This window comes from Oryza glaberrima, chromosome 6, assembly GCF_000147395.1.
Source record: "Oryza glaberrima chromosome 6, OglaRS2, whole genome shotgun sequence".
Taxonomy (NCBI): domain Eukaryota; kingdom Viridiplantae; phylum Streptophyta; class Magnoliopsida; order Poales; family Poaceae; genus Oryza; species Oryza glaberrima.
In genome coordinates, this window is record NC_068331.1 from 10633294 (window position 1) to 10659049 (window position 25756).

Below are 25756 nucleotides of genomic sequence, written 5' to 3' on the forward strand. Positions count from 1 at the left end.
TTCCTCTTCCTCCGCTCTCTCTCTCCCTCTCTCTCCCCCTCTCCTGCGCACTCGCCTCCTTCCTCCACCTCCACCACGCCCCGCTCCCCCCTCTCCTCCTCTCCCACGCGGCCACGCCGCTCCACTCCCCAGATCTCGCCGCAGCTTCCCCTCCCCTCCCCTCCCATGGCTTCTCCCTCGGGGAACCCTAACCCCACCCCCAACCAGCCCTTCGAGCTCAACCGCCTCTTCAAGCAGCATCCCCCCGCCTCCGCCTCCGCCGCCCCAAACCCTAACCACCACCCCGCCCCCGCCGGCATCTTCCCTGGCGCCGCCGCCCCCGCCCCCCACCACAGCGTCGTCGTCCCGCCGCCGATGACGTCCGGTGGCGGGCCCTACTCCTACCCGCCGGCCACCCCGCCGTTCCACCGGGGGCCTTACCTCCCCCCCTACCCCAACGACCCCCACCTCGCCTTCGCCGGGAACCCTAACCCCCCCGCCGCCGCCGCTGCTCCCAACCCGGCGGGCGCCAGGCTCATGCAGCTGCTCGGGAACACGGCGCCCACGCACCTCGAGTCGGCGGTGTCCATGCCGATGCCGTCGGAGTTCTCCGCCGCCGCGGCTGTGGCGCCGCCCGCGCCGCTACCCGCGATGCCGTCCGCGCCGCCCGCGAGGATGCCGAGCAGCAGCAGCAGCAAGATGCCGAGGGGGAGGCTCCTGGGGCCAGGGGACCGGGCCGTGCACGACGTGGACTCGCGGCTGCCAGGCGAGGCGCAGCCGCCTCAGCTGGAGGTGACGCCCATCACCAAGTACACGTCGGACCCAGGGCTGGTGCTCGGCAGGCAGATCGCCGTGAACCGGACCTACATCGTGTATGGCCTCAAGCTCGGCAACATCCGCGTGCTCAACATCAACACCGCGCTTCGCTCGCTCCTCCGCGGGCACACACAGGTAATGAAATGTATGACAGCTATAGATATGTTATAGAGTACTTAGGAGCATTTGTTATTGTTTAGTGCACTTTAAGTGTTCTTTTATCATCTCATGGTGCTAGTATCTCAAACGTGGATTACGGATTTCTTTTGTTTAAGCATGAGCCATGCAAGCATTATACTATACGTATAGACAGTAGCGTGTGTTTGGTATGATCTTCTTTGCTCTTTAGCAGCATGTGCCTCTATAATTTTTACTATGGAGGCATGTATTAGAGATTTTAGGCTGAGGAATTGACTTTCATAGCACACAGTGAAACTCTGAATTCAGAATTTTCATTATCAAATTACTTAATATGCTTACTACATGCTGCAGAAATTCAAAGTGAAACTTGAAGTTGGCTGCAACTAGAGCCTGAATGTTAATACCTAGTCACATTTGCAGTGCACTAATTCTCCTTCCATGTCCTGATGGGGTGCTTTTTTTTAACATTTTGCCATATAAATTTCTACTACCTATGTGATGAAAATGATGTTTTGATGTTATGCCAAATCTTTTAGTAGTTTGGCATTTTCTTATTTAATTGACACTCTTGATCTTAGTTAGCAATGAAGTTCATTTCTATATTTATGTTTTGAATTCTTTTTTGTGTTTGCTGTAGAGGGTTACGGACATGGCTTTCTTTGCGGAAGATGTCCATCGGTTAGCAAGGTATGTGTAGAGAGGATGACATTTGGTTACTGCCACAATCTCTATCTCTCTCTCTGTGTGTGATTAATAACTTGTTTGATTATTCTGCAGTGCAAGTGTAGATGGGCGGATCTATGTATGGAAGATTGACGAGGGACCTGATGAGCAGAATAAACCACAAATCACAGGAAAGATTGAAATTGCCATACAGATTGTAGGAGATGCTGAAACTTACCATCCAAGAATATGTTGGCACTCCCATAAGCAAGTAAAGTCTCTTCTACATCACCAATGCTACACTAAATGTCTTTGACTGTCTTTTATGTTACTGATTTGTGTACATTTTGTCCTGTAGGAGATTCTGTTTGTTGGAGTTGCTAACTGCGTCTTAAAAATAGACACAACAAAAGTAGGAAGAGGAATGGACTTCAGTAGAGAAGAACCTCTTAAATGCCCACTCGACAAGCTGGTCGATGGCGTTCACTTGGTTGGTAAACATGATGCAGATATTACAGATTTGTCCCTATCTCAATGGATGACTACTCGTCTTGCTTCCGCATCAAAAGATGGCATGGTATGTAACGTTGCATTGTATTTTCTTGTTTCTTAGAACTTATGCTTACTGATAAGCAATAAAATAAATAAATGGTCCCCAATAACCGAAGATCCAAGATGAAACTTTCTGATTACATTCTCTCTCATTCACATGTTAATTGGACATATTTTTGTTTCCACTTTTGTTAGCTTTGAAAACATCATCAACTGCCATGTGATACCTTTTATATCCACTTTGACTGAGTAATCTATATGGAAGGTGCTTTCATGTCTCACCAAATCTGGTCAGCAACCTATGCTTGGTATTGGTGTCAATGCTATGTTATTGGGTATAATATTTGCTTTCCTAATGCACCAATGCAAAATTTGCAGCTTCTGGCATCTGTTTTCTTATTTGATGAGAATTGGTTTTCATGAGATACTTCCATTGTTGTTGGACCTATCAAAACATTATCTTGCATTTCTAGTTTCATTTTGTAATGTGTACTTTCTGTTTCCTACAGGTAAAGATCTGGGATGATCGCAAATCTGTGCCTCTGTCTGTTCTGAAACCACATGATGGTCAAGCTGTTTACTCTGTTTCTTTCCTTACGGCACCTGAGCATCCCCAGCATATAAATCTCATCACAGCAGTATGAACTCTTGTACTATTTTGATATTTTCATTTTGTTTGTTTTGTCTTCTTGTACCTTTTTTATCTTATTCATTTCTTTTTATCTTTTCATCAGTGGTCTTTTAAATGTCTGCTTGTATCCAGCAGGCATATTTGCTTATTAATTTAGGCTTTCTTTTCTGATAAATGATGATGACCATAACTTGTTCTTCTGCTTATTCTTTATTCAACAATGTTTAAATATATTAAAAGTTCTCATTAAACCTTGATCAGGAAAAGTAGTTCTTGCATTGGTGCCTGCAAAACTGGAGGTGAATAATTTGGAAGAAAACATGGTTGATAGTTCCTAATCATATTTAAGCCATTTTTTTGCTCGATGAATTACAAAATGATGATTATGCTATTTAGGCTCTGTTCGCCATTCCGGGTTCCCAACCGGGAACAGTAGCACGGAAAACGGAGCGATTCATTAGCGCGTGATTAATTAAGTATTAGCTAATTTTTTTTTCAAAAATGGATTAATTTGATTTTTTAAAGCAACTTTTGTGTAGAAACTTTTTGCAAAAAACACACCGTTTAGCAGTTTGAAAAGCGTGCGCGCGGAGAACGAGGGAGAGGGGTTGGGAAAAGGATGTGCCGAACACAGCCTTAATGGTGATTGGGTGTGCTCATCATGAGGTCTCATATCACTCAGAAGGGAGAATATCCCCTGGTTCATTATTGTTTTTTTATTATGATAGCCATATGAATTCCTTTTTTATATACTCCCTCTGTCCCAGAATATAAGGTTTTTAGGGTTGGACATGGGTATTAAGAAAGTGGGTAGAATTAAATGGGAGAAGGTTGTGATTGGTTGAGAAGTGGAGGTAGGTAAGAAAATTGAATGGTGGAGGGCTGCAATAGGTTGAGAAGAGAATGTTGGTGAAGTAGTTGTTATATTTTGGGACAAACCTTGAGGGCTATAAGTTGTTATATTTTGGGACGGAGGGAGTACAAGGCAAAAAGAACATAAAACTTAAATATGCCTATTTGTTTAGTATCTCTCTTTAATCAAATTACTTCAAATCATCTTTTCTGAAAATATTGTAGGGCCCTCTCAATCGAGAAGTAAAAATTTGGGCTTCCACTAATGATGAAGGTTGGTTGTTGCCAAGTGACTCTGAGACATGGAGATGCACTCAAACACTGGAGCTTGTGAGTTCTCTGGAACATAGGTTTGAGGAAGCATTTTTCAACCAAGTAGCAGTGTTGCCACAAGCTAGCCTTATTTTGCTTGCAAATGCCAAAAAGAATGCTATTTATGCTGTGCATGTTGAATATGGCCCAGATCCTGCTTCTACTAGATTGGACTATATAGCGGATTTTACAGTTGCAATGCCTATTCTAAGTCTGACAGGAACACACGAAAGCCAACTGGATACTGAACAGATAGTTCAAGTGTATTGTGTCCAGACAATGGCTATCCAGCAGTATGGATTGGAATTATCTCTTTGTTTGCCTCCTACAGCTGATAATCCTGGGTTTGGTAGAGATCCAGCTATTTCTCATGTGTATGAGAGACCTCCAGCAGAAGTAACTGTGGTGGAGTCATCCAAGGAAACTAGTCTGATTGATTCCTCTGTTGTTGGTCCAACTAAACCAGCAAGCAATAATCAGGCCCTAGGTAATACATTTGAAACTTCACATCCAAATGCTTCCATTAATTATGGCACTGTTAAGTTTGTCATCAATATCTCACCTGCTCTATTTGCTTATGCAGAAGCGAATGTCCCTTCGCAAGTTCAATCCACAACTCCTCCATCAAGCATTGACCTTGGATATTTAGAAGAAGGTGCCTTGAGAAGAGGTCCTTCAAGAGGTCCATCTCTTGGTGATCGTGATATAGACCCGTCATCTCTTGATTATTCAAGTAAGAAAAGGATGAATTCTGATGGTGCAAGTGGGCAAGGTTCATTTGGTAGGAAGGATAGTTTCGGTAAGGAAGAGCCAAGAGGCAGCCAGGGTGATGGTACAAAAACCTCAGATCCTTGTCCTATGTTTAAGGTGGGAGGAAATGCTACGCACTTGATAACTCCATCTGAAATTATTTCAGGTGTCCTTTCGTCTCCAGAAACAATTGCTATTGGCAGTTCTCAAAATGTAGAAGTGGATGCTAAACATGTGGCTGGGAGAAAATCAGAGCAAAGTGTTGAACTTGAAGCTGTCAAGGAGACACAAATTGTTCATGAGAAAAGGGAGAGACCTCCCAAGACTGCTGAACAAACTGTAAACACAATCAGTGAACGCTTGGTAACAACTGACAAATACAGTGTGGAAGATTCGCAATCTCGGAGTGCTGATGGATCAGTATCTACACTTTTGAAACATCCTTCTGGTGCTGGGGATGAAAACACTGTAAGTGAAGCTCCAGAGAAAACTAGTGATGGTTATGCTTCTAGGAACTTGCAGTTAACCTTGGCTACCAAGGAGGAGAAAGTTCTTCATCCTCAAGTTTCTGGGCAGTTATCTCCTTCTACAAGCACTTACAACTCTGCTGATTCCTCTCATGAACCTCCAAGCAACGTAAACCCTCCTATTGATAACGTTCCACAAGTTGGTATTCAAGAAACACTACAACAGGTGATTACATATTTTTGTCCAATCTATTGCAATGGAACTTGTCTAACGTATCATATTCATTTACAATATAATATTGGTAGGCTATGCCCAATAGCTGGCTGGCTTCCGGATCATTTTCTCTCAATAACTACCCTTCCAATTTTAAAAACAAATTATAGATAAATTAATTTTTGGTAACCCATATTTCAACCCTACTACACACCTTTCACACATGAATATTGCTGTTCAGTGGCCGCCTATCAGTTCAAGTTAGTTGCAGTAATCTAAAAGTATAATTTTTGGCTTTGATTGTACCACTGGAGTTTGTGTAACTTGTCTTTGTTTTGGATCGCTAGGAAAGAAGACTAGTTAGTGTCATTGACATATAAACTTGGAATAGTTGTGAGATGTGATATTATATTGTTCTTGAATATAAATAGCATACACCAAATGGGCCACCATATTGGACTCTCCACCTTTGAGCTACACTCTTATTCTTTTTGTTAAATTGTTACACCACAATCATTCTTATTCTAGAAAACCAGTATGTTGAACGCATCACTATTTTCCTTGACTAAGGGTAAGGATGGCTTTCAGTGTGACAGGAGTTAAATTTCCTTCTATTAACTTGTGCATGTTGCAGCTAATGGCCATGCATAGTGACCTGCAAAAGCAGCTGAGCACAATTGTATCTGCTCCTATTGCAAAGGAAGGCAAAAGGATTGAGACATCTTTAGGTCGTAACATGGAAAAGTCCATTAAGGCGAACATTGATGCCATGTGGGCCCGTTTCCAGGAGGAAAATGCAAAGCATGAAAAGGCTGAAAGAGAGCGTATGCAGCATATCACTACTCTCATCACAACTGCTGTAAACAAGGATATTCCTGTTATGCTGGAGAAGTCCCTAAAGAAAGAAATATCTTCAGTTGGACCTGCTGTTGCACGGACAACAGCTCCTATCATTGAGAAATCACTATCTTCTGCTGTTTCTGATTCACTCCAGGTTGTAGCTATTGTTTCTCTCTGATGTTCTTTTTTTCCCTCAACGCCTCTCTCATTGCCCTTCTACTTTCAGAAAGTTCTTGGTGACAAGGTTGTGAATCAACTGGACAAATCCCTAAGTACAAAACTTGAAGCTACAGTAGCTAGGCAGATCCAAACGCAGTTTCATACGTCTGCCAAGCAGGCCCTTCAGGTATGCATATTATAAGCAGTTAGGTTGTTGATTCCAGATGGACATGTGATATTATTATTCCCATGATTTATGTTGAGTTCATGACAGATTTGTTTCACTGAGTTATATTTTCTTGTGCATCACATATTTTCGGTCGCTTTATTGTCAGAAGAAAACCATCTATGCATCGGATTGTGTAGGATGGAGTTGCATTCAAGTATTTGGTACTTTGGTTGGGAAGATTGTACACGCCAGTCGTTCATAATATAATCCAAAAGATAGTGATATTTTTGTTTTGTTTGACCAAACTGTGACATAATGGCATGCAGCATGAACATCTCTCAAGGATTTGAAATTCAGTATAGACCAAACACCATAATATGCCTCGCTAACTAGTTCAGTCGAGGCGTCAAGCACCAAGGAACTCAAGTTGCATCAACATATTATTTAGAATGGATTCATCTATGATTAATATGATACAGGATGATTGCACGAGGGAAAAAACTTTTATGTAGTGTTTACTCAAGTAACTGATTGGTTTTAATTTGATCCTTTCAGGATGCTTTGCGCTCTAGCTTTGAGTCAACAATCATTCCAGCATTTGAACAATCTTGCAAGACAATGTTTGAGCAAGTAGATGGTGCATTCCAGAAAGGCATGTCTGAGCATGGTGCTGCTATCCGTCAGCAGGTTGCAACAGCACATACTCCACTAGCACAAACTCTCAGGGTAAGTTTGCCGGCTTCTTTCTTGAGCATTTATTGCATAGAGTGCCAGAAGTGACACAGAGATGAAGGAAACATGCCAATATCACTCACACCATCTTCTGACCTCATATTTGAATTTATGTCAGGAAACAATCGCTTCAGCATCATCGATAAACCAGGGTCTTGCATCAGAGTTGCTTGATGGACAGCGTAAGCTTTTGGCACTTGTTTCATCGGGGGGCTCCTTATCGCATAATACAAGTGTTCTGCAGCCTAGTAATGGACCAGTGGCTAGTCTCCCGGAGGTATTACAGTTTCCATGTTATCTGTATGTTTCATTGTTTTTATTTTTGCTGATCTGTAATGAATTAATACAGGCACAGTAATCTTGCTCTTACTCATGCATCGTAAATAATGAAGCATTTTACAATTGTCACTGTTTCAATTTCAGGTCGATGCTCCACTGGATCCTGTTAAGGAGCTAAGCAGACTGATATCTGAGCGCAAATTTGATGAAGCATTTACAATGGCTCTTCAAAGAAGTGATGTCTCCATAGTGTCTTGGCTGTGCTCTCAGGTATTATAACCTCGACTATGGTTATTGAGCTATTCCCATTTTCATCCTTTGCGAACAAACCAAGTAATGTCTATTGTCTGCTGACTTGCAACTCATACTTAGCGCATGCTGGTGTGGATTTGATGCACTTTTGCTTCACCATCCGAGCTTTCATTACCATAATTTGCACCTGCTATGGATGTTTGATATTCTTAAATCCTCTGTCAGGTCGATCTGCACGAGTTATGCAGAATGAACCCCATTCCTCTCAACCAAGGGGTCCTCTTGGCCCTTTTCCAGCAACTAGCATGTGACATCGTCAATGACACGCCCAGAAAGCTTGAGTGGATGACGGCTGTTGCTGTTGCAATCAGTCCAACAGATCCTATGATCGCTGTGCATGTGAGGCCGATATTCGAGCAGGTCTATGGCGTTTTGAACCACCAACGGTCACTGCCAGCAAGCAGTTCCTCGGAAGCGACCAACATCCGTTTGATCATGCACGTAATCAACTCGGTGCTGCTGACCTACAAGTGATAACCATCTTCAGTAGCGTGCTCTCTCAGTAGCTGCTGTAAGTTTGGGCAACATTCTTGCAATCCCTGTACAGATAAAATTTTGAAAAGCGAAGTAAACCGATAAAAGTTGTGGTGGTGGTGGTGATACATTGTGGCTGACAAGCCAAGGACCACTAGTCATTAGCATGGTGGGCATCTGGTGTAAATTGGTCCGTTGTGTTCCAGCCCGTACTGAGCTGACATTTTTCATGTGGGTCTGTCATCTTGAACATGTTATTCAGCGCATGCAGAATATAGCTCTGTACTGTTAACCTCTGTTGAGTTGCTAGTTTAAACCGTGATTTTAGTTCCTAGTTTAAACCGTGCATGAGATGTTTGTTGCTGACTTGCTGTGGCCCATGAGTGATGACCTGAATTGAAAGTGATAGACTGAAATACTCCCTCCGTTTCACAATATAAGGAGTTTTGACTTTTTGCTTGTACTGCTTTGATCACTCGTTTTATTCAAAAAATTTTGAAATTATTATTTATTTTTTACTTACTTTATTATCCAAAGTACTTTAAGTATAACTTTTCGTTTTTTATATTTGCACAAATTTTTTTTTAATAAGACGAGTGGTCAAACAGTGCAAGTAAAAACTTAAAATTTCTTATATTATGGAACGGAGGGAGTAGCGTATTACAAGAGCAAAATCACCAGAGACCGACAACTGGGCATTTTCGTATCACCTCTTACAACCGGCATTCCCAATAAAAGAGGTTCTAATACTTACTGCAAATATGTTCTCATGGAACAGACCCAATATAGAAGTTATATACTAATCCTAATAGTGCTCTCATAGCACTATGCTCCGCCTGTCCATCCATCCTAATATCACATTTCACCATTTTCCGGCTAGCCTTCTCCTGTAAAATAAAAGGATTGAAAACTAGTGCCACACAAAGGAATTAAACCTGAGTTTAAACGGGCGCCCTGAAAATGATGGAAGGCAACAAATCACGCACCACAGGCAAGCCAAGCACAACACCTCCAGCCATGCCACAACGGCCTAGCCTTCTGTGCCATGTACAGATACAAGAAAATTATTCATATTAATAAATAATATTATTGCAACTAAGGCAGCTCAAAGCTTGTCTGAAACGTTGTTGTTCAGTGCATATCCATGCATATACAGAAATGACACAAAAGAATTCAAATACAAAACCCCAGTAAACTAGTGATCTTGTGCAAAGTTCAATTGAAGAGGCGCGGCCGGTCAGCCTCTCAATGCAAGAGTGCCATCTCGCCCCCCTTTAATGGAACAAGACTCTCTGTGTAGGAAATCATGTTGACAAGGTAGAAATCCTCCCCGACAAAATCCAAACCGCCTGATCTGGGATTCCTGTACTTGAGCCGATCCACACGGGCCACTTCCTCTGCAGACCGGCTCACTGTTGGGATACGCGTAGCCTACGATAGCATAAATCAAAATTTTCTATCGCGTAAACCAGGAACCATGCAAGTATTAGATCATAGATCGTTATCACTTGACGCGCTGTGCAGCGGAAGAAAACGCTGAGAAGTTGAAGGAACTCTCGCGAATTAGCGCGCGTCGATGTAGAGGAAGTAGTCGATCGCACCGGCTCGACCTTCTCCTCCTCGTGCGTTCTCCTCGCCGTACTCCCACGCCGATCAGTACCGCAAACTAGCGGCGTCTCTACCGGTATCCACACGTACAGGGACGGAACGCCACGCGCAGATGTGCTAGCACCCGCGCGCGGCTAGGGTTTTGCTCGGGGAGGGAAGTGACAGCTAGGGTTTCTCACGTGATGCAATGCCTCCGCCGGTCACACCCCTCACGAATATATAGGATCCATCACTCGGGCCTCCAAGGCCCGTAGGACTCCTATTCGGATCCCTATCCGAATTAAGCTCATATTGGATCTCTATCCAATCCCCTTATTCCGGCCCATTAAGCGTGCGACCCTGTAGGTTCATATATACTCGGCTGTAACCCGAAAACTCCTTTTCGGTCCACGCGTCAACAGCGGCCCCTAGCAGAACGTATTGACCCACTGGGCATACATAAAGATCATATCGGCTGAACCTCTAGTGTATACTAGTATGAACCCCTTTGCCTCACGATATCGATTAAGCTCAAGGCTAGATATGTGCCATCCTCTAATAGCTCAATCATTCACTCGAACCTGTTGATAGAATATTTAACTTGTGATTGACTCCTCAATCACCTTTGGCATGACCATGCACTTCCATAATCTACAACATCGAGGGGCCCAGAGATATCTGTCCATAGGAGGGGCAAATCCCATCTTGATTATTCATGTTTCATAGCATACCCGAAAACTACTTTTATAACTGCCCAATTACGGAATAGCGTTTAGCAGTCCCTAAGTAAGCTACTACACATGTTGAGAACCATGATAATCTCAAGTCTAAGGATTCAACACCAACACTCAATGAGATCACTGATGACACAACACATATGGCTCTTGCAGTGTCTCATGTTGGGTCTATCCAACAACATGTTCACCAACATGTGTCCACATTATTAATTTGGTATCTCTATACCACGATCCATGAGACATGATCAACAATTAATACATGTGTTGATCATATAAACATATTTGTTCCACATATGATATTTGATCAGGGATCCTTTAGAAATAGTAACAAACAACATAAAGAGTCTCATGAAAGAATCACATATTCATTAACCAATAAGGAGTTATCTATTTCAAAGAACAATGTCGGATAAATATGTAAACATAGTATGTGATACAATCATCTCTATGATTGCCTCTAGGGCATATCACTAACACTCACCTTGTCGTAGCGGTAAATATGAAAACCAAGTCCAAGGAGCAGGAAATGATCAGCGAAGTCGAACAACAGTTTGAAATTCCACCCCCTCGTTAGGTAGATTACCGATCGTGTAAAGACGATCCCATTGGTGGGTGCTGTCATCAGACGGAGAAGGTGATGATTTCCATATCACTATCTCTGTCCCGAGGTACTGAGCCAGGCACAGTTCTCCTCCTAGCTCGACCAGGTCGAGCCGTGTTTCGTCAGATGGTGAAACAACATCGTGGAGTACAAGACCGAATGTCTCATCTTGTAAATTGAAGCGGAGGAAACCCTGTGGAGGAGGAGGGCTTCCCTCCTGGAGGAGTTCCTTGCAAATGTGCCAATACAAGGAACCCTTGAAATACACGGGGTCATCCGTAACCGGGTACGGTGGATCCTCCGCCACGGTCCTCCAACACGAATCACGGCTGCCGATAGTGAACACCTCCATCCCGGCAGCATCGTGAGCCCGCTGATTGAAATCGATGGATCGGTCGAAGGACCGAACAATCTTGTAAGTGTTGGTGCCAAGATCAAAGGCCTAGGCCTGCAGTCTGGAACCTGCTCTTTTGGCCTTTTGGCCATCAAGCAGCTTGAGGACATCACCTGTAGTAAGGGGTTGCAATTTCAGAACGAAAATCTCAATTTCACCCTCCCACCGACAAGCACATATCTCACCCAAAATTTTCAAAAATGTTTTCGAACCTCTGTGAATTTGGTTAAAACTTATTCAAATCCATTCAAAATTTATCAAACTTTCAAAAGTACCGGAATTCCAAAAAATTTCAGTTGCCACCGAAATTTGCTGGAAAACGAAAGTGTAAACCCTTGCCTGTAGCTGGGTTGAAGACGTACAACCTGGTATTGGTGGGGAACATAACAAGCCCATCACAGTGCGACATGCCGTAAACCGACCTGAATTCCCCATGTAGGTTGGTCGCACGCACAAGGTGCGCATCGTCCTGCTCGGTCTCCTGCCAACGGTAGAAGGTGATTATGTTGGAGAATGTGGTTGGCCAGGGCTCTTTGTCGTCGATCATGCTGTCAAGGGTGTGCGGGGTGATGAGGAAGGACGGCTTCTGCTCGTGTCTGGAGACAGCAGACTGCTGCTGCTGCTTGAGATGTGTGGTGATGAAGGACAGGTTGGAGATGGTGGCGCGCCACGCCCTGCACACGGATTTCGATCGGGAAAGGGTTTTGACGGGGAGGCGGAGCAGGATCTCGTAGACGAGCTCGTTAGGGAGGGATGATGCGCCGGGGTGGCAGTGGCGCTGCACCCTCCTCCTCTTCCTCCTCTTGTACGTCTTGATCAACGTCGTCGTCGGCTCTTGTGGGTTGCGATCTATAGCTTTCTTATTATTCTTCGTGGCAATTACGTCCATGGTACCTAAATTAAACGCACCAAAAAAAGAAGACTGGACTCGTGAATGAATAATATGGGTGGAAAACTATGAGCAGAGGATGCGCGATGTACTTATATTTATGAACAGATAGAGTGACAACAAACATGAAAACGAGTCGGAATCGCCAATCTCGGATGAATTTCGAGACCACGCGGCCGACCTGTCCGCATCCATCTCATAATCGAATTTGCCATGGAAAATGGAAATCCAAAATCGACTGCTGAGTAGATAGATAGGTTCTTCTTTTTTTTTTAAGAACTCATAAATTTATTTATATAATGAGGATTACAGACGGAGTTCAAAGAAAATGGCATCCCAGTACATGGCAATAAAAGATAAGACATAGAGAACAACATCACCCATTTAGAAGGTAAAGCCAGCTGAACTAAGAAAAACATCCTCCAGGATAATCCAAACAACAATAATGAACGTGATCGATAGGGGACTACGGCATTACCGTGATGACCACGTCCATGAGCCCCTACTGAAGACGCGGACACCGATTGACAGACCGGTGACCCCTTCGGCTGCCTCCACGGAAACCGCGCTATTGGAGGTTTGTTGATGAGTCATAAATTTATCTTAAGCTTCATCGGACCGAACAAAAGATTGTCAAGGAGTTCTCCATCAAATCTGAAGAGCACATACTACAATCCTATCAATAAGAATCGACTAGACAGTCTATACTCAACCCGAATGGAGTCCTCAACTTGAATACTACTGCAAGGAGAATTGAAGAAAGTCTCCGTACCCCAACTTGCCTTAAACATGCAAGAATTAGGATGGCGGCATTTGGCGGAGGTACACAACACTAGAGGTCAAAGGGATAATGTTCTCGCAGAGAGCTTCAACAAGCAGGAGCCTGAGCAACCAACCAACAAGCTTGCCACCAAGAGATAGATTGGTGGCCTTCCCGCGTCTCCGCAAACCAAGTTGCGACGACATCACCGAGAACCCACCGGCAAAAGCTCAACCTTTCCTCTACGTGCACCATTCCTCGTCCACGCGTAATATGGTAATGCCCGATCTCCACGTGAGTCTATGTACAATTGTGCGAGCGAGATCGTGAGCTGGATACGCGAGCATGCTGGGACTATGAGTATATACCTTTTAGCATGTTTAAATGTGACTCTTATGTTGATGCGAAAACACGAGGCCTGGAAGATCTGCTTAACTTCAGTGCAGGTCCAAAAATCTTGCTTTTAGGTTCGTGAGTGTGATAGTTGATTTGATCCTGCAATCAACAAGAAATAAAGACAAAGAAACCGCAGTTAAATCCATAAATGAAGCCGATCGGCCAACCGCTGATGACGTATCATTTATCTTTGAGCCGATGTCATATGTGAATCGATCGGCAATCATGAATAAGTAAGAAAGAACTAAATCTACTCAATCGGCTGTAGATATTAACAATATATAATCTTTATGTCGATATATACTTAAATCAAGTGATTGGGATAGATCGGTCACCATGTCGAGACAGTATAAATCACTTAGATCAAAATATATATTATCAATGAGATTATAGATGTTCATAACATGGCCGATCAGATAGATCTAGCATGTATCAGCTAATACTCTAATACCACTCTATATTAAGATATTAAAGCAAGTAAAATATATCAAACAGAAGCCTAATATACCTAAATGCAACAAGATCTTAACATAAAGGGCGGATTTAACATATCAATGAAACATATAAGATATAAAGTAGTTAAATCAGGTAAGATCGGCTGAAACCCCGATACTACCCTAATCGGCAACCAGAATGCAGGCTAGAGATTGAAATTCTAATCACGACTTATAAGGTCAAACTCAACTGATGCAGCTATAAGTACAAAAAGAAGGGCAATATCTAGACAATCAAGCCGCTGGTTGTTTCATAGAGTGGTGGATATCCTGTATAATCTAGTCAACATAGATATTTAACCTAATTAGCTGCCTTCCAATAATAGATGTTAGCCGATTGAAGGTTAGATAATGATATTGTCAAAGATTATACATAATATATGATAACTCGACGAATTACATAAAAAAAGATTAGAGTATCATAAAGATGGAAGCACTAATCCCGAGCCATAACAAGTTTTACCTCTAGTTAAAGATCGAAACCGATGCAGCTCAACCCGAAAGCAAGAACTCGTCAAAACAAAACGAAAGTAAAGGGTGGCGATGCGTCGAGATTGTATTAAACGTGTGTTAGATTCATTACATGGGGCTCGGGGTCTATTTATACCCGAGATTACAAAATATGTCCATATCGGACACGACTCTTATCTCTAACAAACTCTAAAATACCATAAGTCTTTGCGGCAGACTTTTGCCCAAACATATCTCTAAGGAAATTACATGAAATATCCTAATTAATAGATATAATTGCCTATCCGAGAGCTTTGTCTCCATCGCGGCAATCCTCATAAAGCACCTCGATCGATTCTAGAAACATCTTCGAGACCATCTTTATCTGGATCGGCTGCATCATCTCTATCGGCTGTATCGGCTACCCTCTGTCCGATCTATTTCAGCCGATGCAGACTCCAGCCGATGCCTTCACAGTCGATGCATACTCTGTTTTTCGAATCGATCTCTATATCGAATCCGCCTCGATCCCAATGTCAAACCTGGTTCATAATTTACCAAATTTGGTCGTCAACATCTTAGCATTTGACAATTCATTTTACCCGTAGCGAAGCAGAGGCATTTGCTAGTTTAATAAAAAGTTGACTTCAACAATTTTCCTAATTACCTTCCTAGAAATTAGAAACCCCTTCCCCGTCCTTCTCGCTCTCCACTAGTAGGGAGCCGGCTCCGATAACACATGCGGGATGCAGAGAGAACGGCATATGGAGAGGGATCATGCATGAAGGAGGTGGACAGTGATTTATGTTCTACTAGCAAAGTGCATGTGCGCTGCAATGGGAAAAAATTATAATAAACGTGAGATTATTGAGTTTAAATTCGTGACCGGAGATAACAATTTGTACTTTTTCAATGAAACCTTATATTTCTTTTCATATAGCGTGCTAGAGTGTACCATGGTGGAAGAAACTTTTACAGGGAAAATGACATAAAATAACTTTGTTTAAAAAACCAACCAGATCATTTAGGGCCCATTTGTAAGTGGTTGTTTATTAGATTGTCAATGCAAATTGTTTACTTAATTAACATGATGAATTTCCTATGCATTGCAATGGGTGAATGTGATTAGGGCTGGGCATTGGTCTTTTCCGTTAATTTTGGGTGGCAGCGGCCATCCGCAGCTGAGCGTGGTCATGCTGGCAAGTGAGAGCGGGAGAGTGGGGCTGATATGCTTCTTAAGGTCATGAACATGGATGCAGAGAGCAATGACATCTAAGGTAGCTAGAGTAGGGATGACATCTAATCAACATGGATGCGGAGAGCACTGTGATGATGTTGAGCAGGTCAGCAGTCATTCTCCTCCATAGCCGCACGCACACACGAGTGCCTCGCCTCCTCCAGCATCGTTGTTGCCTGCTACCCAACAGGGTGCGAACAACGCCGGTGAGCTCTCCCTCCCCCCAATCGGCCTTCTACCCCTCCCTCACCTCGTTTCCTCCTCCTCCTTCTCAAGCCAACAGTTGCAAGGTGACTCTATCCAGCTAGATCCCCGTCTCTATGGGGCTTAGAGCAAGTTTAATAGTACTGCTAACGGTTGGCTCCAAAACTATCTATGTCAAGAATAGAGTAAACTTGTAAAATACAGTAGATACAATAGTTTAGCTGTTGTTCAGCTACACACGGATATCCATGTAACTATCTTTTAGTATTTTAATCTATCTTTCCCACTTCTCTCTCTCTGGTCATCCCTATCCACTCATTCCTTCCCATTCAATGTTTTCTCTCTCTCTCTCTCTTAGCATTTCACAGCAAAGACACCAGGAATAGTTGAGCAGCAGTCGTCTTGGAGCGCATGTGGAGCATGCGATAAATTAGTCACCAACTTATCTTCTCTCTCTCTCTCCATTATCCCCCTCCAACTCACTTGTAATCTTACGTAGAATAGATATCGCCGGTGTTTGGACTGTTATTGTATCTGCTCTTATCACCCTCTCTCTTCTTATTTCTCTCTTCCACATGGACACCTAATCCTACATGGCATCTTTATAGCCGACACGTACTTGCTTGGCATGCTCAATGCATAATTCCTAAGCTAGTTTTAAGGTGGGTCTCGGTGTTGTATATTGCCACCTCCACAATGTATGTGTAAAAGGTGAGTATTAAGGTGGACACCACATTTCAAGAGAAAGAGTAGAGGAGAGAGATGAAAGATATACTCCGTCCATTCCATAATATAAGGGATTTTGAGTTTTTGTTTGCACTGTTTGACCACTCGTCTTTTTCAAAAAAAATTGGAATTATTATTTATTTTTTTTGACTTACTTTATTATCCAAAGTACTTTAAACACAACTTTTCGTTTTTTATATTTGCACAAATTTTTTAAATAAGACGAGTGGTGAAACAGTATAAGTAAAAACTTAAAATCCCTTATATTATGGGACAGAGGAGTATTTGTTTATTTCTTATGTCTAGACCTTATAGGGCTTAATACCCCCTCTATTTCCACGTTGTGGATAGCCGAAGACCCAAAACTATAAAGTTTAATCCTAGTGTGAGATGCGTAATTTTCACATAAATTCAGTGTTGTAGGAGCAGAACATCGACTTAGAATCGTGCGTGTTATAGTTGTTTCCATATAAATTGCATAGCTTGAATACAATCTAAATATCCTTAGACAAAACACAAATCAGATTATATTAACTCAAACCAAATATTGATCTAATTTAATCAGATTTGGAGATCCATTGGATAAAATAATAATAGATATACACTTAAAAGAGAAAAAAAATGTTTATTTGAGCATAAATGAATGATACGTAGTTCATTCCCTTTAAATAACAATGAAGCTGCCATAAAATGAGTGAGCATTCTCAAACCCAAAACTGGATAAGGATTTTACATAGTGATGGTAAGAAAAGAATATTGAAGCACGAATTCAGAAGAGCGACTTAAACCATATTCACATTTATTAAATTCAGTATTGAATGTCTGGACAGTATAAATCCAACTATAGCGTACAAACAAAAATGCCAGAAAAAAGAGGGAGCATACTGATGGTTCAGATTGAAGAATCATGTTGCTTTTTCCCAGATGTGCTAATCTGAAATTAGTCGTAGTTACAACACTGCATCTCTACTCAAATGACCACATTAAGCAAATAAATATCTGATGTTGATAGGAGGCCTCTAACATGGACATACAAATGAACGAGCCTACCAAAATCGAAATAAAGCATGGCATGGGAGTTTCTCCTCGGGTATTTGCCAAGTCACCATCTATATATCCTTTGTTTGTTCAGCCCTCACCTTCCCCTTATTTACAACTTCAGTCGCTTTTTGTGTGCTCACTGTTTTCATTGTTAGTCGCTGATGAAGTAGCCCCATGCTGAAACATTTGCAGCTGGATTTGCAACATCTGGAAAAAGGAAATGATGTTATGAATCCTGTTGGGTATAAACAACTAACATAAAAGAATAATACTGTTCAATGTTATTCCGAATAAGTATGCCATTGGAAAATAAGGTGAAGCATATTTTTTTTTGCTATTTTGGCGCATGGTAACGAATGCCAAACTGAAATGATCTAGTTCTCTATTCTCGTTATCGTTAATTAGTCTAATGAACCATGTTTACTGTCTAAAGTTAGTTGATGACCATAATCAAGCATTTAAAATGCAGCAATGTTTACACTTGTATGCTGCATACCATTCTGCAGTGCACCTCAAGATATGTCCATAACAAAGGGATAGGTACGTCAAATAACTGATATTACAAAATAAAACTGCTTGCTGGCATACCTATAGACTTATATTACTTCATAGCCGTCACATGAATATGGTCAAACAAATTAGGTGCATTCATTTCAAATCATTTTACATAACACCCACTTGAAATTAGGTGCATTTGAAATTCAAAATCAACCCGTATCAAGATAAACATAAGGAGCACAATCCTTAACAAAAACAACAGATAAAATAAATAGGAAAAGGAGAAAGGGCTATGTAGAGCATAATTCTCTTTCTCACTTAGCTAGCTCATTTTATATTTTTCATTCGAGTTCAGTGGTCTCATTTTATATTTGGAGGTAAGAGCTCTTACTAACAACTTTCAGCCTATGTGCGTGCAAATTCAGAATGTTATAAAGTTATGCATCCATATGACACCCAGTTTCCCATGAATCTAAGTCATCAATGTCTAACCCAATGGCTCATACCAAGCATGTAACTTGAGTGCAGTTAAAGATGTGTTTACAACATACATATCCCGAAATTTGTATGCAGCCTGCATAAGCCTCTGGTTTGTATTAACAAATGTGACACTTGGTAGTGCCAATACAAAACATATATCATGATTTAAGTTAGCTTTAGGAATCAAATTGCATCCTTACCTCTATCTGGCTCTTTATAGCATTTTCATATGCCTTCTGCAGTGAACTTTCAAGTTCCTTGGTAGTTGTCACTGAACTAACAGCACCACGTGCATAAAAAGTAGGCGCTGAAGGATCGGCAGTTGCATGGCCTTTTGGCGATTGATTGGAAGTACTTGCTTCTCCTGATTGTGGACCATTTGATGTAGACTGTGGAGGAGTTGAATACCTATGTTGAATACATGATACTTATCAGTGTCAGGACACACAGAGCAAATGACAAATGATTACATCTTGCTCAGCTTATAAAAAAAAAGTATTAGAAACACATTTCATTAACCCAACCTTGGTTACAGAAATACCTTTTTTTGTGGGAATTGGTTACAGAGACAGTTAAGAACAACCAAATATGATTAACTATGTAGTACTCCCTCCATTCCATAATATAAGGCACAACCACTTTTCTTAGATGTTCCATAATATAAAGCATGCATGCAAGCATACAATTAATTATGGCATCTTCTCTATTAAATTATTACTTTTTAAAATCCTCCACTCTCATGTTATCTAATCCTATTGGATGCATGCATTATATTTATTAGGATGATTCAAACTATAAGATGATAATAATTATTTCTTGGTCTTTGGGTTAAGGGTGGTTGTGCCTTATAATTTGGAATGGAGGGAGTATAAGCAAATGCTATGCAAATAAAAATCACAGGAAAACTGTGAATAAATCGTGCAAATTAACTCTTCTAAGAGTAAATTTCACAAAACCAGACTATCTTCAGGTAAATCATCACAAAAATCATGCTTTTACACACCAATTTTAGGTAACCATATTTCCTTCACATAACATTTCACTACTCTTTAAGGCCCAGGCTCACTCATTGTTCTCACAAGCTTATCTTATTTCCATTTCTAATGCAAATGTATTTATCACGAAAGGTAAGATATATGGATTACAGATAAGCATGGGTTGAGTGAAGTTCCTTTTTTAATACGACGTCATGTGGAAAATAGGTACTAGACATCCTTAATCCACAATAAAATACATTGGGGCATCGACAACTACATTCATGCAAGCAAACAACAAAGAGATAGTGAGACCAATGAGTATGCTCAGCCTATTGGAGATGACAGCAACACTCAAAGGCATAATTTGTTAAATGTCATGAGAGAGAGAGAGAGTATGCCTAGCATTGGAAGAATAGGCAAAAAAAGAACAAGCTCTACAATCACTATACATCATATTAATGAACCATCAGTACAGCACAATTAAATTTATAATCATCCAACAAAGTTCATAGATATGTATTTAGTCACAGAAAAAAAGGCAGTTTGCAAAAAAAAAAAAGAATGTCTAAACTTTGTAGAAGTCACAAGTTCCATTATCCACAAAAGAATTTTCAGATTTGGCATTTGTTATCATACTTATTACCAAGTCTGAAATGGAATTACAAAAATGTTTGCAGTAGTCTCTCCCAGCAAAAAGTAGAATCAGTACCTGTTCAAATTGTTCGCTGGAGGATAAGCAAAGGATCTCCCATATAGGGAAGCAGCCGAAGCAGCTGCTTCAAGTTTTGCTTGGCGCCTGCTTATGTTCTCACCTGCTGCTCGTTCTGAACCTGGTGTGCCATTACCTGGAACTATTTTTTATTATGTTGAATTAGAACAAAGTATAAACGTTGTGCAAAATGATACAAAAAGGTTTAGACAGTCACCAGGCTGAACTCCAGGATGAACTCCATGCGGACGTGCTGCAGTACGCCCATTATCTGGGGGCAGAATTGGAGCTCTACATGTAGGGCAAGTGTGTTGGCGTTCTAACCATGACCTCAAACAATGGACATGGAACAGGTGCCCACAAAGCAGCTTTTTTGCTGTGGTCATCTCCTCACGGCAAATAATACATGTAGCATCACTCCTGAATATAAAAAATTAAGTCACAAACAATTTTCGTTAAAGAAATAACTGAATTAAAATTTCAATAAGACTCACGCATTGAGCTCATCTGCTGTGGCATCTGGAAATCTTTCATTCATGTTGGAAGTTATCTTTCTGTAGCGTACATAATCCGCGATACGGATTCTGAAGTTGCGAAATGTCTCATACAGCTCACGTATCAAGTGCAGTGGGACACCATAGTTCCTGATATATCAATATAGAAGATCAATTACCCAGGTTGACAGTACAACACATAAAGCAGAAATATCATCTTAAGAGAACTTACAGGAAGATAGCTATGAAGAAGAGCATATACAAAGACAAGTGTACAAGGTCACTGATGAGCTCCAAGTAAAATGTATACACTGCCTTTTTCTCCCATTGACCTTCCATTAGCATGTCACTGACATAGAATATATATTTCACGAATGTCGATACTGTGGATGTTGCTAGTATCATGTACCTGATATGCACATCCTTGAGTTATTATGAATCTCAATATTGTGAAATAACACAAGAAGAAATCATCGGCAGATAGTCAGATACAGAGAAGAATAGCATCAGGCAACGGTAAGATTAGTCAATATGGTTATATATTGTGCAAAAGGCACATCCCACGCTTCAAAAAAGATAAGTATTATACAGCTGATAAATCTTACTAAAATCTAATGTCAAAAAAGAGTCGGACATGGTGATCTAAAAAGTTCTTAAAGCACTGTGTTTTTTCAAACAAGCAAAACTCAACGAGATCATCATAGATTAGGAAATTGGAATATAAAAACCAAATATCTAAATGAAAGGATTTATGAGCATATTAGGCAAATTTATGCATAGCTAAGTGAACACACTAAGTCAAATTGAATCTGTTACCTAAAATCAATACGTAAGAATTATTTTAATTGCTTCATAGTCCGGTATGCTATAAATGCAACTTACAAAATTAACTTGACATCTAGCAATGAAAATCCATATACTACTCATAGTAATAACAACTCTTAAGCATATGTTGTCTAAGAGAGCATACAAATCCAAAAGCGAGAAGTAAAGAAAATGGAGCTTACTCAAACGAAAAGAAGATTGCAACAGACGCCTCCCGCTTGTGTATGAGCGACCTGAGCGAGTTGGACAGGAAGAGGCAGTCGACGACGAGCAGGAACAGCATGAAGGAGACGATCCTGGCGTGCGACAGCATGGGCACGGAGGGCGTGGTCTCGATGTACTCGACCCTCTTCTGCGCGAGCCAGTGCAGCGCCTTGACGAGCAGCAGCGCGGCGACCATGGCGAGGAAGGAGACGGAGAAGTCCTGCCTGAAGATGGTGACCGCGAAGAGGATCTCCACCACCTCCCGCCACGCCTGCTCGTTGAGCCGCTCCACCTCGGCCTCCCGGAGCGTCCCCAGGAAGAGCCGCTTGACGAGCTGCCAGGCGACGCACATGGCGACGAGGCCCGTGTTGAGGAGCAGCACGAAGCAGATCTTGGAGGTGGAGAGGTACACCATCGCCGGGTAGAACTGCTCCCTGCTGCTGAACGCGTAGTACACCGCCGTCGCCGTCGCCATCAGGCTGAACGCCGCGTACGTCTGCAGCCGAATCATCTCCGCCGCCGCCGCCGGCGATCCCGCCACAGGCTGCACCACCACCCACCACCCACCGGATCACAAAATTAGCACAACAAACAACCAGCTCATCACGAATCAAAACTAAAAAAGAAAAAGGGACGGGAATCGCGACGATATCGCGAACCCCCCACAAACCCTAGACCAGATCCAAGCTGCTCTTACCGATGCGATTGCGAGCACGATGGTGATGGGGGGTGGATTCTCCGGCTCTAGGAGGAGGAGGAGGAGAGATTGGACGGAGACATTGTCGCGGGGATTTTTTTTGATTCGTGGATAAAGCCGCCGCGATTTTGGTACGAGAGGGTTTGCGGAAAAAAAAAATCTTGTTGTTGTTGTTTTTTTTTTTTCTTTTCTTTTCGGTTTTTGTGTTTTTTTTCTTCTTCCTCTCGGGAGTGAAACGAACGGGTTTGATCTTGGTGGGAGAATGGGCGTGAGGCGAGCTGGATTTTTCACATTTTGGTCCTTTTAAAAAACTTATTTCGCAAATAGACCTCTGAAAAAAGTTATCCCAGAAATGGTCCTTTTTGGGCGCCAGAGTGGCTGGCGCCGTCATCCAACGGGACGGCGCCAGCCTCTCTGGCGCCGTCCTCCTGCCACCGTGGCGCACGCGAACCAACGTGGCAGGAGGAGGGCGCCAGCCATGCTGGCGCCGCCCTAGGGAGGAGGGCGCCAGCCATGTCATTCCTGTTTCTCTGTATAGAGTTGCAACGGTGTCATTTTTATTTTATTTTTTCAGATGTTTTTTCACACTCAGGATCACGATACAACCAACCACAAAAAAAATTTAAACTCGAACTACCACTTAGCTAAGTCTGAAAATATCTAGCATACCACTTAGTCTACTTTGCACCTTCACTAAAATTAGACCATAACTACTTTAGTAAAACTCTTTGATCAGCATGTTAAACATAATGCACTCTACCACTATATGAAATTACTTAATCTAATTCAAAATATAACCACATGAAATGACATATATAAGTTAAACAGTACATAGAGATGTAATTTTTTTATTTTTATTTCATTTTTTTGATATTTTTTTCACACTTAGGATAACATAGGAACCAACCGTATAAAAAATAAACTCAAACGGACAAAATATGTGACATGTAGAATTTTTCAAAACTCTACCGAAACGGACAAAATATGTCATCTATTAAAATAGGCGTAACTTTTTCATACGGACTCGGAATCAGGCAAATAATATATGCACGGACATCTACAGAAAAAGTTACATTCAATTCTCCCCGCTTTATCGGGTTCGGCGATATTAAAACCTCCAAATTCCGCTTGCAAGATTGTGTTTTCGAGAAGAGAAGTTTTTCGGTGGAGCTTTGGAAAATTCCACATGCCACATGTTTCGTCCGTTTGAGTTTATTTTTTACATGGTTGGTTCCTATGAGTTCTTAAGTGTGAAAAAAATATCAAAAAAATAAAATAAAAATAAAAAAGTTGCACATCTCTCTCCTCTGCACTAGTTCGGAGAGAGGAGAGGAGAGGAAAAATTCTACATGTCACATTATTACGTCCATTTGAGTTCAATTTTTCTATGGTTGGTTCTTGTGTATCCCTAAGCGTGAAAAAAATATCAAACAAATAAAACAAAAATAAAAAATTTCGGGGGGGGGGGGGGGGGCGCCAGCCACTCTAGCGCACTCCCCCTAGCCACCTCAGCATCGCCCCGCCACGTCGGCAGGGGAACGGGGCCAAAGAGGCTGGCGTCGTCCTGTTAAACGACGGCGCCAGCCACTCTGGCGCCCCAAAAAGGACCATTTTTGAGATAAGTTTTTCTAGGGGTCTATTTGCGAAATAAGTTTTTCAAAAAGACCAAAATGTGAAAAATCCAGGTGAGGCGAGAGTGGTTGTGGACGCGGTTCACCACGTCGGATGAGAACGCGTGGGTGGGTCGTAGACTAGTAGCTGGTGTTGCCCGTATGCGGGTGGACTTGGTTCATGGAACGGTTGTGGGGTGCGACGATGGCGTGTCGCTGGCCAATGGCTTGTCGCCACGTGGAGATTGACACGTCGACCTGTGCTTTTTTTTCTTTTTGCCCTTGGGAATTAGTTTATAGTGTAGGAATGTTAGGGGTGGTGTGTCTATGGACAAATGAACTCCATCAGAAGTTTATAGTGTAGCGTCATTTTACGCCATTTGATCTGCTCAGTTGCTGTAAAAGAGCTGACGTAAAATAAAGATACTTAGAAAAATATATGTTGTAAAATGATGTAAAATGACGCTACACTGCCTAAACTTCTGATCGAATCTAATAGCTGACGTCATTTTACTCATTTTACGACGTCATTTTTTAAAAAATAAAGACACTTAGAAAAATATACATTGTAATTTTTAATATTTACACATAATCCTTCAAGGACTATTCGTTTTGGAGGAATTTCAGAAGATTTGGATTCCTAAAGATCGAAGCATATGAATGTCATTCGATTCATAGGAATGTGAGATAGGAAAACTAAAGAATTTTTTTTATTCACACAAACCTTATGAAAAAAATCATATGTGCATACATTCTTATTCTTTCACTTTTCCTATTCTTATATGTTGAAATTCCTCCAAAATGAATAGACCCTTAGCAAAAATGCAACAGTACAAATCAACACAACAAGGAAAAAAACAAAAGAGATACTACTAGAAACGTATAAATACATCATGAGCAACTTGTGTGTGCCTAGCGCATACAAAGCTTCCCATTTTTTTTTTTGGCTTATCAGCTCCAGCTAAACTTTATATTTTGAAATTTAATTTAGAGTAGACTTTGAGAGATTTTTTTTTATCATAGTTTACTTTTCAGCATTAATTTTACATTATATTGGTTGTTTCATTTATTTTTCTACATCTTATCACTCATGGAGCAAATGATGAGGCTAAACTAAAAAGAACTAACTGAAGTCACTCGAGAAATGTGATGGCAGTTTTCTAACAAAACCGAAAAGAGATTTGGTAGTCAATACTGAAATTTGGCAACTCATTAGATTGCAATATTGTCCACGAGCTATTAGACAACACGTCAAGTGCAAAGATAGTGCAATCAAGGCAAAACTCTGAAAAATGGAATAGAAATCTAGGAGTATAATTTCTGATGAGAAACAAAATCAAACAAAAATCAACTGGCGAGGGAACTCGAGTTTTATCTATGCAATAAAATTCATAAAAGTTTAAC

The 25756-nt window shown here is 41.5% G+C and overlaps 2 protein-coding genes and 1 pseudogene across 5 annotated transcripts; 1 reads left to right on the forward strand and 2 right to left on the reverse strand.

Moving 5' to 3' along the window:
- On the forward strand, positions 1-8662 carry LOC127776303 (enhancer of mRNA-decapping protein 4). 2 transcript variants are annotated; one of them, XM_052302662.1, is made up of 14 exons: positions 1-930; positions 1574-1623; positions 1714-1870; positions 1958-2176; positions 2661-2789; positions 3860-4433; positions 4530-4778; positions 4863-5389; positions 6012-6371; positions 6444-6563; positions 7101-7271; positions 7396-7554; positions 7701-7826; positions 8034-8662. In XM_052302662.1, exons 1-14 carry the CDS (start codon positions 166-168, stop codon positions 8340-8342), a joined length of 3915 nt encoding a protein of 1304 aa, XP_052158622.1. In that variant the 5' UTR covers positions 1-165; the 3' UTR covers positions 8343-8662. The 2 variants fall into 2 exon arrangements, with proteins under 2 accessions (XP_052158622.1, XP_052158621.1); XM_052302661.1 differs by having other exon boundaries at positions 4530-5389.
- A 122-nt stretch (positions 8663-8784) lies between these two features.
- Positions 8785-13516, reverse strand: LOC127776304 (putative F-box/kelch-repeat protein At1g13200; annotated as a pseudogene).
- Positions 13517-17585: 4069 nt separating this feature from the next.
- On the reverse strand, positions 17586-22962 carry LOC127777140 (ERAD-associated E3 ubiquitin-protein ligase HRD1). 3 transcript variants are annotated; one of them, XM_052303678.1, is made up of 8 exons: positions 22743-22962; positions 22024-22589; positions 21249-21425; positions 21017-21166; positions 20740-20942; positions 20523-20643; positions 19037-19244; positions 17586-18065 (listed from the first exon to the last, which is right to left on the reverse strand). In XM_052303678.1, exons 2-8 carry the CDS (start codon positions 22554-22556, stop codon positions 17976-17978), a joined length of 1482 nt encoding a protein of 493 aa, XP_052159638.1. In that variant the 5' UTR covers positions 22557-22589; positions 22743-22962; the 3' UTR covers positions 17586-17975. The 3 variants fall into 3 exon arrangements, with proteins under 3 accessions (XP_052159638.1, XP_052159636.1, XP_052159635.1); XM_052303676.1 differs by having other exon boundaries at positions 20523-20658; XM_052303675.1 differs by having other exon boundaries at positions 20523-20664; positions 22743-22961.
- Positions 22963-25756: the final 2794 nt, after the last annotated feature.

What these genes read in the sequence shown, in the direction of transcription:
- LOC127777140 (XM_052303675.1), bottom strand. Translation starts at nt 22,556, where the DNA reads ATGATTCGGCTGCAGACGTACGCGGCGTTCAGCCTGATGGCGACGGCG. An exon ending in CCAGCGAACAATTTGAACAG is followed by an intron (nt 19,245 to 20,522) that starts GTACTGATTCTA and finishes TATTCAACATAG; the next exon opens with GTATTCAACTCCTCCACAGT. An exon ending in CTATAAAGAGCCAGATAGAG is followed by an intron (nt 18,066 to 19,036) that starts GTAAGGATGCAA and finishes TCCTTTTTCCAG; the next exon opens with ATGTTGCAAATCCAGCTGCA.
- LOC127776303 (XM_052302661.1), top strand. Translation starts at nt 166, where the DNA reads ATGGCTTCTCCCTCGGGGAACCCTAACCCCACCCCCAACCAGCCCTTC. An exon ending in TTCAAGAAACACTACAACAG is followed by an intron (nt 5,390 to 6,011) that starts GTGATTACATAT and finishes TGCATGTTGCAG; the next exon opens with CTAATGGCCATGCATAGTGA. An exon ending in CTGTTTCTGATTCACTCCAG is followed by an intron (nt 6,372 to 6,443) that starts GTTGTAGCTATT and finishes TTCTACTTTCAG; the next exon opens with AAAGTTCTTGGTGACAAGGT.